At 47.4% G+C, this 13,106-nt stretch overlaps 1 protein-coding gene across 6 annotated transcripts in view; it reads left to right on the top strand.

Moving 5' to 3' along the window:
- KIAA0556 (KIAA0556 ortholog) overlaps positions 1–13,106 on the top strand; it is a 152,106-nt gene that overhangs the window by 120,224 nt on the left and 18,776 nt on the right. For all 6 annotated transcript variants that reach the window (XM_029576639.1, XM_029576637.1, XM_029576635.1 and 3 more), the window contains one exon: positions 2,371–2,510. In XM_029576639.1, coding sequence (XP_029432499.1) covers positions 2,371–2,510 — 140 coding nt within the window. The remainder of the gene's footprint in view (positions 1–2,370; positions 2,511–13,106) is intronic.

The following is a 13,106-nucleotide window of genomic DNA, read 5'->3' as shown; positions in this document are numbered from 1 at the left end:
CATCCAGGAAACCTTCAACCAGACATAACTATGCAGGAAAGTGGCATTGTTACACGGAATGGTGCAAACCGCGACAACTAGATCCGTTCTCGTCAACAGCCATGCAACGTCTAGAGTATCTCTATACACTCTACCTTGCTGGTCTAGCGTTTGCTTCCGTTTGTGTGCATGTTAGCGCTATTGCAGCTTTCCACCACTCTCATAATGGACTTCCCATTTCCAACCATCCGCTGATCTCCAGATTCATGCAGGGCATGCTACGTCTACGGCCACCGGTGTCAAAGCCACCTGTTACATACTGTTATTTGTAAAGGCTTCTGCCTATATATCTTATGGTTGTAAGTTACTTGTAAACCGGCACGATGTGCAAACGGCTGTCGGTATATAAAATTAAATAAATAAATAAATAAATAAAATAAATACCATGGAATCTCAATATAGACCTTGAACAGCTAATGCTGCCTCCTTTCGAGCCATTAGATTCATGCCACATTAAATACCTCACATGGAAAACGGTATTTCTAGTGGCAGTCACATCAGCACGGAGAGTAAGTGAACTACAAGCCTTGGTTCACTATTCTCCTTATTTAGAATTTTACCATGATAAGGTCACTCTTCGGCCTCATCCTACTTTCCTTCCTAAAGTAGTATTGGCTTTCCACATAAACCAGTCAATTACATTGCCAATCTTCAAACCTAAACCTCATCATAAAGACCGAGACAAGCTTCTGCACTCTTTAGACTGTAAAAGAGTGTTAGCTTATTTCAAACAAAGGACTCAATCTCAAGGAAGACATCTCAATTGTTCCTCTCTTTTAACTCTAATAATCCAAACCAGCCTGTCTCCAAAAGAACCATTGCTAGTTGGCTATCCCAATGCATTGAATTCTGCTACAATAAGCGTTCTATTGTTTTGAGCAACAAACCAAAAGCTCACCAGATACGAGCAACAGCAGCATCTGTTGCGCATTTAAGAAAAGTTCCACTACTGGACATCTGCAAAGCGGCAACTTGGTCTTCTCTTCATACTTTCACATTTCACTACTGTATCAGACTGCAAACATCTTCTGATGCAGCTCTGGGTTCGGCAGTTCTGTCCACCCTAAATACAGAATAAGACTGTCTATCTTTATTGAAGGGTAGTGTCCTCAAATCATAAAAACTTACTATATGGACACAACCCGGGAGCTTGGGACTCCCAGACAGCATGGCTAATTCAGCCCTGCTATCGACGGGAAAAAAGCAAGTTTGTTTACTGTAAATGGTGTTTCCGTAGATAGCAGGATGAATTAGCCACCTTCCCACCTCCCTAGACAGTCTACAGATTCTACCAAAAAACATTTCCACGTACATCTCGCTTGGTTACAAGAGACTGAGGTAACAAGGCAATCGCACAGGAAGCTCACCGCGCAGCCATACAGAGTTCAAAACTCTGGACTGACTGAGAAAACTCCGCCTTCTGACCGGTCGCGAGATGCTCCCAGACAGCATGGCTAATTCATCCTGCTATCTACGTTTACGTAGATAGCAGGTAAGCATGTGAATCTGCCCTCCAAAGCCTAGCACACCACAAAATGCTCACCCCACGTTCAGAATGTCCCCTCTTACAGTGATATTAAAAGTTGACTAATATGCGTGCCTCCCCAGAGGCGCTCTCATCTCCTCCCCTCCCCTCCCTTCTCTCCTCTCCCCGCTCAAAACAGGATTTATGAAACATCTGAACCAGGATTTGTAATAACACACAGCTATCACAGACATAACGCCAGGAAAAAGGTGTCGTCATTTCCGGCGATAAAACCCGAGATAGCGTGCATTACGTTATCACATGCAACGTTAAGCACCCCTCATTTTCATTTACTCAACCCAAACTCCTCCCACTTAACTAACTTTTATTCAAATTTGCATACACATCTCGTGATGTGTTATTTATCGCATGTGTAATGGCATTATCACTGGCGTTAGGGCCCTAATGCGATTTGAAAAGTGATCCCCTAAGTCTGGTCGGGTCAAAAAGCTGTCCTAAAGTTAGGTGGCTATAGATAGCTGACTATACACAATAGTGCAGTTTCTCTATTGAACACACTTCCAAAGTTAGCTGGATAAGTTTACCTGGCTAACTCTGCTAGCCGAACTGTAACTGAATGTGGACCCGGTGGTGCTTATTGCACACTAAAGAACTATACTTGCTTTCCTGCTAGTAGTCCAAAGTCTTGTGAGCACCATGCTTAGAAAGGGATTGGAAGCTAAGTAAGCTCAACTTCCAGGCAACTAATTGGATATTTAGCAAGTGTTATTTCCTTTTTAATTCAGACTAGAAAATGATGAAGTTCATATCAGTATGTCAGTATTAAGCTTAATCCTTCTTCTCAGATATTGCAGCTTTCCCAGATAGTGTCAATATTTTAGATGGTGTGTACGGAGATGTCAGAACACCAGAAAAACTTATTGATGGTGTGAATAACTCCAGTGATGGCAGACATATGTGGCTTGCACCTATTCTTCCTGGTCTGGTATGCAAATACACTGATTTTTTTACTTTTGTGTTCATGTTTCTCAGAGGCTTTTACATAAGAACATATGTGCCATGCTCAGTCAGACAAAAGGTGCATTGAGCCTAGATTTTGTCTTAGACGGTAGGTCCAGGTCGCAAGTACCCAACAAATCTGAAAGAAAAGATCATTTCCTTTTTGTTCACGGTGGCTTTCCCAAATCTACCTGGCTAATGATATAAAGAATTTTCCTTCAGGAGCTTGGAAGAGTAGCCTAGTGGCTAGAGCAGTGGTCTAAAAATCAGGGAAGCCAGGGTTCAAATCTGCTGCTCCTTGTGACCTTGGGCAAGTCACTTAACTCTCCATTGCCTCACAGCCTGATTTACTAAGGCTTTTCTCTCATTCTGTGTTTATGGGAAAAATGCTTAGTAAATGAGTCTTAGATTGTAAACCCTTTGGGGAAAGTGAAATACCTATAAGTACCTGATTGTAGCTCGCCTTGAGCTAACAATGAAAAGGTGTGAGCTAAATAAACAAAAAATATAAATAAAAATAAATCTCTCTTAAACTCATCGATGCTAGATGCCTTGATAACACCCTCCAGCAACAAATTCCTTAGCTTAATTGTGCATTGAGTGAAAAAAGCTTTCTCCATTTTGTTTTAAATCTGCTTGCTGTTAATTTCATGAGGTGTACCCTAGATTTAGTACTATTTGAAAGAATAAATAACCATTCTTTATTTACATGTTCCACCCCACTCGGTTCAATAGAATAGAAAGCATCTTTTAGCATGGCTAAATGGTGCAGTGAAAGAAGCTATCAAAGCCAACAATGCATGTTAAAAAAAGAAAGCAGGACCAAATGAGGAAAATAGGAACATACATATGCACTGCCAAATGAGATGCAAAATGTTAGTGAAGAAGGTCAAGAGAGAATTTGAAGAGAGGCTTGCCAAAGAAGCAAAGGCTAATAAAAATATTTTCCAAGTACATTAAAAACAAGAAACCTATGAGGGAGTCAGTTGGGTGATTAATGACTAAGGGTGGATGGTAGAAGGGGCACTTAGGAAAGATAAGGTTATAGCAGAAAAACTAAATTTGCTTTGGTCTTTACTAAGGGGGATATCAATGCATGAATCATTCTTTATAGGTGATGATTCAGAGGAACTGAATCAAATCAGTGTGAATTTGGTAGAGGTGCTAGAGAAAATTGACAAACGAAATAGTAGCAAGTCATCAGGACCTGATGGTATTCACCCAAAGGAACTCAAATATGAAATTGAAGATCTGCTACTGGTAATCTGTAACCTATCATTCAAATCTACCTCTATTCTTGAGTGCTGGAGGGTAGCATGTGTAATGCCATTTTTCAAGAAGGGCTCCAGCAGTGACCAAAGTAACTACAAACTGGTGACCTGGATGTTGATAACAGATAAAATAGTGGAAGTTTTGTTAAGAGCAAAATTACTGGTCATATAGATAAATTATGGCTTAATGAGGAAGAGCCAGCATGGATTTAGCAAAAGGAAGCTGTGCCTTACCAACCTATTAGAATTCTTTGAAGCTATGAATAAGTATGTGGATAAAGGTGAGCAGATCAACACAGTTTATTTTCAGAAGATGTTTTATAAAGTCCCTCATGAGGTAATCCTCCAAAAACTAAACTGTCATGAAATAGAAGGTGATGTCTTACAATGCTTGGTAACTGTTTAAAATTTAGGAAGCAAAGAATAGGACGAAATCATCAATTTTCCTAATGGATAAAGATAAATAGTGGAGTGCCTTAGGGATCTGTTCTGGGACCAGTGTTTAACGTAATAATTAACTATCTGGAAAAGGGAGCAATGAGTGAAGTGATCACATTTGCAGATGACACAAATATTCAAAGTAATTAAAAGAAGCATACTGGGAAGAACTGCAGAAGGACTCAGGAGAACTGGGCTTCTAAATGGCAGATGAAATATAATGTGGATAAATGTGAAGTGATCTACATAGATAAAAATAATCCAAGCCATAGGTACACAATGCTAGGTTACATATTTGGAGTAACCATCTAGGAAAGGGATCTTGGAGTCACTATGGACAATACTTTGAATTTCTCAGCTTAATGTGCTTTGGTGGTTAAAAAAGCAAATAGAGTATTCCCTGTACGTACCCGGATCAGTCCAGACCGTGGGTTGAGCCTCCTGTCCAGCAGATGAAGACAGACTAAAACTGAAAAGGGTATCCTATATCAGGACAGAGCCTACCCTGCATCCCTTCAGTATTTGTCTGTCTCCAGCAGTTGGATCAGCTCACCCTGAGGTCCTTTTCCCACTTTGGGTATTTCTATCTCAGGATCAAGCAAGTACTCTTTCTTTTGTTTAGAATAAAAAAAAAAAAAAGTCAATTGGCTCTGTTTTTCTATTTTTCAGGAGACAGTCCTGTCTCCACGCTCTTGCAGGGCTTAGGGGGGCTCTGCCCCTTGTGGGAACATAGCCTGATTTCCTGTTTCCGGTGAAACTGGTGGTCCAGTCACTTCTCCCTCCCCTGGCTGCCTTTAGTTTGCCAAGGAAGTCCCCCTAGGGCAGTTCTCTTTGGGATCCTATCTTTCTCAGTTCTGCCTTAGGCTGTAAAAAAAAAAAGAAAAAAGTAAAAGGAAAGCAAACAGAGAACAAGGGCAAACCTATTTTTACAGCTTTCCAGCCTGGTCTCGTCGACGGGGGGCGGCAGTCAGGGTGGCTTGGGAGAGGAGCGTGCAGGGTTCAGTCTGCTGCCTCCACTCCTCTCGGCAGCACATTTTTGGCTCTTACTGCAATCAGCTGATTTTTCTCTGCTCTTCGCGGCTTTTTTCCAGTGATCATGCCGTGCTCCAACTGCTGCCTGTCGTGTGGAGAGCCCTCGACACATATCTCGCACGAGGGGCTCTGCTCAGCATGCTTACAGGGGGATGAAGGGCCCTCTCGGGGGGCGCGTTTAAATTCAATCCGGGGTGGCTCTGTAGTCGCGTGGCCAGGCCGTTCCCGGGTCGGCAAACCATGGGAACGGTGACCATCTTGGGAGTTTCTGTAGCTCCCGATTCGGAGCTGCTTGGCACTGATGATCTGATTTTTTTTTTTTTTTTTTTTTTTTTTTTAGGGCCCCCACCCCCTATTTGAGTCCTGTGAGTCCCCAGGCAGAGGTACCTGACCCCCCCCCCTTCCCCCTCCTACAGCAAGTCTAGGCCGCGTATTTCTTCAGAATTTGTGCTCCTCATGCACAAATCTTATCTGGCCAGCTTGCAGGAGGAGGATTTTTCCCCTGGTCCCCCGCCGGCCAAAGTTCCACGATTGGACCCCCCTCTCGCTCCTGCGCCCCCGGATGGGCAGGGGTCTGTTCGGGTGCGGGTGGTCCGGGGGCCCCCCCTCTCCCAGACCCTCCAGCACCCTTGGGGGCCCCAGATCCGGATCAGAGTCTGGATGTGGCTGAGACGCTTCCTCTAGACGGGGATGACACTAGGGTTCTCCTGCTATTTCACAAGGAGGAGTTAGAGCCCATCATTCCCTTTGTCCTTCAGGAATTAGGGATCGAGGGCCCTCCAGCAGATTCCCTGACGGCCGTGCTACCCAAGCATATGGACCCCGTCCTGGCAGGACTTTGGGCTCTGGCGTCGGCCTTTCCTTTCCATCCTATGCACAAGTTGCTACTCCTTCGGGAATGGGAAGCTCCCGAGGCGGGGCTACGTGTCGGGAGAGCCATGGACAAGCTCTATCCGCTCCCGGAGGACTGTTTGGAGTTGCTGAAAATTCCCATGGTGGATTCTTCAGTCTCCGCTGTGACCAAGCACACCACTATCCCAGTGGTGGGTGCTACGGCCTTGAACGACGTGCAGGATCGCAAGCTTGATTTCCACCTTAAGCGCATCTTCGAGATGCTTGCCTTGGGAGTCCGGGCGACTATCTGCAGCAGTCTCATGCAGCGGGCAGGCCTTAGGTGGGTTCAGCAATTACTCAGCACCCAGGACCTCCCATCCGCAGAGGCGGAGCAGGCTGAACGGCTGGAAAGCGCATTGAGTATGGGGCGGATGCTCTGTACGATCTGCTCTGAGTCCAGGCAAAGGTGATGGCCTTGGCAGTCTCCGCTAGTAGGCTCCTCTGGTTGCGTAACTGATCAGCGGACCCATCGTCCAAGGTGTGGTTGGGCACCCTGCCTGTCAAGGGTAAGTTGCTTTTTGGCGAGGACCTGGAACAGCTCATTAATTCCTTGGGTGAGAACAAGGTTCATAAGCTGCCTGAGGACTGGCCGAAACAATCCTGTGCGTTTATGCCTTCTTGTTCCCTTTTCCGGGGCCAATGTCAGAATGTGGCGCTCGGGCGTGCTGCTTCTTCCAGGGGGTACCTTTCCAGGTCTCAGTCTTGGTCCCAGCCCTTTCGAGGGTGCCGGCCCTTCCGCGAGGGGCCTTTCAGCAGGCCACCCCAAAGCCAGCTTCGCAATGAGATCTGGTCGGCCCGTTCCTCTGTCCCCAATCTCAGGGGGTTGCCTCTCCCTATTTTTCGAGGAATGGGTCAAGATCACATCAGACCAGTGGGTTCTCGATCATCCGCGATGGTTATGCTTTAGAATTTTCTCAATCTATCGGACCTCTATGTAGTCTCTCCCTGCAGGTGCCTAAAGCGGGATGTGGTGGCCCAAACCCTTACCAAGCTCCGGCAGCTGGGAGCCATTGTCCCGGTTCTGGAGGCAGAGCTTGGTGCCAGCTAGTATTCCATCTACTTCATAGTAACAAAGAAGGAAGACTCCTTTCGTCCGATCTTGGACCTCAAGAGGGTAAACTGGGCTCTCAAGGTGCCCCATTTTCGGATGGAGACCCTCTGGTGTTCGATTCGCCCCAAACACCAGAGGTTCCTTCGCTTCCATGTTCTGGGCCAGCATTTTCAGTTCCGGGTGCTGCCTTCAGTCTCGCCACCACGCCGCGCACCTTTACCAAGGTCATGGTGGTCGTGGCGGCCGCTTTCCGCCGGGAAGGAATCTTGGTCCATCCCTATCTGGACGACTGACTCGTACAGGCCAAGTCGAAGATTCTCTGCCGGCAGGCAGTCGACCGGGTTCTTGCTTTTCTTACCTCCCTAGTGTGAATAGTCAACTTCCCCAAGAGCCATCTACAGCCTTCCCAGGTGTTGGAATTTCTGGGGGCACGTTTCGACACGCTACTTGGCAAGGTGTTCCTGCCCCATGCTCAGGCATTCAAGCTCATCGATCAGGTGAGCAACCTTATCTCACTCCCGCTCCTGACAGCATGGGACTACCTCCAGGCCCTGGTGACTATGGACTCAACCATCGACCTAGTCCCCTGGGCTTTTGCGCATATGCGACTGTTACAGAGAGCTTTGCTATCCAGCTGGCAGCCGGTGTCGGAACAATTCCAAATGGTGCTCCCGCTTTCGGCCTCTATCATTGCCGACATGCAGTGGTGGCTCTTGCTTCCGAGTCTTCTTAGGGGCATGCCTCTTCAGATTCCACAGTGGATCATCGTCATTACGGATGCCAGTCTGGGGAACTGTCTGTCAGTCTCGGACCACCCAGGGATATTGGTCCAATCCCGCTGGCACATCAATCTGCTGGAAGCCCGGGCGGTTCGCCTGGCCTTACAGGAGTTTCTCCCTCTGCTCCTAGGCAAGGCGCTACGGGTCCTCTCCGACAACACTACTACGGTAGCTTATATCAACAGACAGGGGGGCACGCGGAGTCACTTAATGGCCCTGGAAGCCAGCCGCCTCCTTGCCTGGGCGGAGCGGCATCTGGATTGCCTGGCGGCCTCCCACATCGCTGGCAAGGCGAATATTCAGGCCGACTTCCTCAGTCGCCAGCGTCTCGATCCGGGGGAGTGTGAGCTGTCTGACAAAGCCATGAACTTGAACATCGGCAGGTGGGGTCCTCCACCCCTGGACCTCATGGTGACTTTGAGCAACTACAAAGTGAGCCGGTTCTTCAGCCGTTGGAGGGAGCACTGTTCGGAGGGAGTGGATGCCCTCGCTCTTCCTTGGCCCTCGGATGTCCTTCTATACGTGTTTCCTTCATGGCCTCTCGTGGGAAAAGTGCTACAAAGACTAGAACTCCACGAGGGGCCGGTCATCCTGGTAGCACCAGAATGGCCCAGCAGACCGTGGTTCGCGGATCTGATCAACCTGGTGTCAGACGGGCCTCTTCGTCTCGGCCATCTCCCTCATCTGCTTCGGTAAGGTCCCGTATTTTTCGACCAGGCAGATTGCTTCTGTCTAGCGGCCTGGCTTTTGAAAGGAGACGCCTAAAGCGGAAGGGCTATAAGGAGGAGGAGATTACCACTCTCCTCCGGGCACGCAAAACATCCACTTCTTTGGCTTATGTTCGCGTTTGGAAAGTCTTTGAGAATGTCTGTTCGGAAACGGGTGTTTCAGAGCACTCTGCGCCGATTTCCGTGGTTCTCTCCTTTCTTCAGAATGGCCTCTCCAAGGGGCTGTCCTTCAATTTGTTGCGCGTCCAAGTGTCCGCTCTGTTCTCTTCTCGGTCGAGTGGATGGGCACACCTTGGTGTCTCATCTGGACATGGTTCGGTTTCTGAAGGGCGCCAAACATTTGAGACCACCCGTCCGTCCCACATGTCCGTCCTGGAATCTAAATTTAGTCCTCCGGGCTCTCTCCGTCGGGCTATTGTAAAGGATCTTATGCTTAAGGTGGTTTTCTTGGTCTCTATTTGTTCTGCCAGATGGATTTCGGAGATTCAAGCGCTGTCCTGTCGGGAGCCCTTCCTGCATTTTTCGGATGCGGGAGTCTCTCTAAAGACTGTTCCCTACTTTTTACCGAAGGTCATTTCTTCTTTCCATCTTAATCAGTCTGTGGAGCTTCCCTCATTCTCCCCGGAGGAAATCGTGGGTCCCTCTGGGGGCGATCTTCGTCGTCTGGAGTGTTACTCTGCTACCTTCAAGTCACCAATGAGTTTAGACTCTCCGATCATCTGTTTGTCCTCTGGAGTGGGCCAAATAAGGGCAAACAGGCTTCCAAGACTACCATTGCACGGTGGTTGAAGGATGCCATTTCTTCGGCATATCTTTGCCAAGGCCGGACAGTTCCTGAGGGTTTGAAGGCTCACTCTTTGCGTTCTCAGGCTACCTCGTGGGCGGAGAGTTTCTCTGTCTCTCCGCAAGAAATCTGCAGGGTCGCTACATGGTATTCCCTGCATACTTTTGCTCGACACTACCATTTAGAAGTGCACGCCCCGGTTTTTGGTTCTTTTGGGCGGCAGGTGCTTCGAGCGGGACTATCTCGGTCCCACCCTGTTTAGGGAAGCTTTGGTACGTCCCACGGTCTGGACTGATCCGGGTACATACAGAGAAAGGAAAATTTAGTTCTTACCTGTAATTTTCGTTCCTGTAGTACCACGGATCAGTCCAGATGCCCTTCCTAGTTCTTTTCTTGCTGCCGCACCCTCGAAGCTTTTCTTGTAGGTCTCTGGCTGTATTCCACCTATTATCTTATGGACGCCGGAAGCATCTGTGTTGATGACCAAGGATATGCAAGAGAGCTGTTCTTCAGAGTCCATTCCTTGTTGTTACTTATTTATTTATTTTATTTATTTTTTTTATATACCGACATTCATCTCAATTGAGATATCACACCGGTTTACATTCAGGTACTGTAGGTATTTCTCTATCCCCAGAGGGCTTACAATCTAAGTTTTTTTGTACCTGAGGCAATGTAGGGTAAAGTGACTTGCCCAAGGTCACAAGGAGTGACAGCGGGACTTGAACCTTGGTCTCCTGGTTCATAGTCCACTGCTCTAACCACTAGGCTATTCCTCCTCCCTACTTGTTTAGTTTGTTGCTCATTTTGAGTCCTGGCTACTTGCTTGGTCTCTTTTCTGGATTCTTTTGGTTTTTCTCTGCTTTGACAATAGTTATACTGAAGGGATGCAGGGTAGGCTCTGTCCTGATATAGGATACACTTTTCAGTTTGTCTGTCTGCATCTGCTGGACAGGAGGCTCAACCCACGGTCTGGACTGATCCGTGGTACTACAGGAACAAAAATTAACAGGTAAGAACTAATTTTCCTTTAGGGATTATTTGGAAAGACATGGAGAATAAAACTGTAAATATCATAATTCTTCTGTATAGATCTATGGTGCAATTGCACCTTGATTATTGTGTGCATTTCTCGTTGCTCCAGATCAATAAAGATATAGTGGAACTAAAAAAGTTACAAAGGCAACAAAAATGATAAAGGGGATAGAATGGATCTCTTATGAAGGAAGGTTAAACAGGTAAGGGCTCTTCAACTTGGAAAATAAATCACTGAGAGGGGATATGATAAAGGTTTATAAAATCAGGAGCTGGGTGGAGCAGGTAAATAGGGAATGGTTATTTACTTTTTCAATCAGTACAAGGGTAGAGAATCTTATATGAAACTAGCAGTTGGCAGATTTCAAACAAATGGGAAAGTATTTTTTCACTCAGTGCACAGTTAAGTGGTGGAATGAGTTGCTGGAAGATGTGGTCAAAGTATCTAGCATTGCTGGATTTAAAAAGGATTAGTACATGTTTCTAGAGGAAAAGTCCATAGACAATTTTAGCCAGGTAGATTTGGAGAAAGCCACAGCTTATCCCTGGGAATTAACAGCAAGGAATTGGATCTGTTCTTTGGGATCTGCCAGTTACTTCCTAATGATCTGTATTGGCCACTGTTGTATGCTGAGCTTGATGGATCTTTTGTCTGAGCCAGCATGACACTTCTCATGTTTTTGTTCTTATATCCCCTCTGTTGCCTCTTCAAGCCAAAGAGGCTTGCCTGTTTGACCTTTCTTCGTAAGGGAGCCATTTGATCCTCTTTATCATTTCTGTTGTCTCTTTCTGAACTTTTCTAGTTCTGCTTTATCCTTTTTTGAAATGTGGCAACCAGAACTGTGTACAATACTCTATTCCTGTTCAGATCATTCCAGATAGGTGGATTTTGCATCCCTACCAGCAGATGGAGGCAGAGAATAAAAACTTTTCAGAAACTGCTACTTAACTGAGAGTGCCACCTGCAGTCCCTCAGTATTTCTCTGGCTCCAGCAGATGGCAGAGGTGCAAACCTGCAGTCTGAACTTACTAAAATAAATAAATAGCATAGATTTAGGAAAGAGAAGAAAGAAGAATCGAAGACTGTGCTTGCAGAGGTATTGGGTTCCTTCGTGGGCCATCTCTCTGGTTGAGCATGGCAAGTGGGAGGGTTGGAAATCCTGGCCAGGCTCGACCCTTGGTTCCATGGGGAGGGAAAGCCAGAGGTCCTGGTTCCCTTGCTCACCCTGAGGCCTTCTCACCTGGTCCGGCTGTCTGCACCAGTTAGCAGCACTCAGAAACAGGAAAGTATAACTTCCCTTTGTTTTCTCTGGGTTGCTTGGTGACTGTATCTTTAAAAAAAAAAAAAAAAAAGGTGCTGTTTCAGTACCCGGGGCTGGGACAGCATCAGCAGTGTTATCGGAGCTGTTTTTTTCACACTCAGGGTTATTTTTAGCTGCGGGCCACGTCGCTCTCCATGCTCCCTCCCGTGGAGCGCGGGAAAGTCTGTCGGGCCTGCAGAGGGAAACTATCGGGCCTCAGTGCAGGCTTGCTGTGCTTCTGGAGGTGAAGGGGCCTATGCAGAGGGCTCAGCAGGCAAACACTGCTCTCATTCTGCAGGTCCAGCCCAAGAGGCCCCAGGGGGGATTGAAGAAGGCAACGCCATATTGTCTCCATGTGGCAGGAAGGGGAGGACCTGTCTGCTGTAGAGGACAGTAAGTGTGATGGATTTCCCACTGGTTTTGTTTTGTTGCTGCATGAAACCTACCTTGCCAAGAAGAAAGCAGCCGATAAGCGGTTGGCCACCTAGAAGTCCCAGGGCATGGCTAAGAAGCCTCAAGTTGAAGCACCTCCCAGGTCGGGGGCCATTCTTCGCCTACTGGACCTGGGACGATTGGGAGTGGAGGAGAACTCCTCTGATGAATCAGAAGGCGACGATCCTCAGGAGGATCAGCGTATTGGCCCGGGTGCGAACCATGCCACAGATTATGCAACTGTCCCGGTGGGTAGTGACCCAGATGCGGAGGATGTTCCTCTCATGGATGGGGATGACCCTAGGGTGGTGAGATTGTTCCATAAGGAGGCGTTGCAATCTCTCATCCCCCAGGTTCTGGAAGAACTGGGAATCAAGGTTTGCACAGGAGGATTCGGAACAATGGGGGTAAACCCGGTGTTAGACGTTCTGCACGGGCCACCAAAAGCTTTCCCTTTGCCGAAGAGGTGAAGAAGCTGATTGACCAGAAATGAGATTTCCCTGAGGCAGGGCTATGGCTAGGTTGTATCCCTTGCCAGAGGACACTTTGGAGTTGTGGAAGCTTCCGAAGGTGGATGCGGCGGTGTGGGCATGACGAAGAAGACTACCATTGGCAGGGTCAGCAGTGTTGAAATATGCCCAGGACCAGAAGCTAGAGATCTTGTTAAAGAGGCTGTTTGAGGACTCTGCTCTGAGCCCTTTAGCTGCAATCTGTGCTAGCCTAATACAGAGAGCTTGTTTGTGCTGGGTGCAGAAGGTGCAGGAGAAGATATTGGAGACCTCTGTTGATTCTAGCCAGGAAGCTCGGTTGCAGATGGAGGTGGCCTATGTGGTGGAT

This window comes from Rhinatrema bivittatum, chromosome 14 (assembly GCF_901001135.1).
Source record: "Rhinatrema bivittatum chromosome 14, aRhiBiv1.1, whole genome shotgun sequence".
NCBI lineage: Eukaryota > Metazoa > Chordata > Amphibia > Gymnophiona > Rhinatrematidae > Rhinatrema > Rhinatrema bivittatum.
This window is presented reverse-complemented; position numbering and strand designations above follow the sequence as displayed.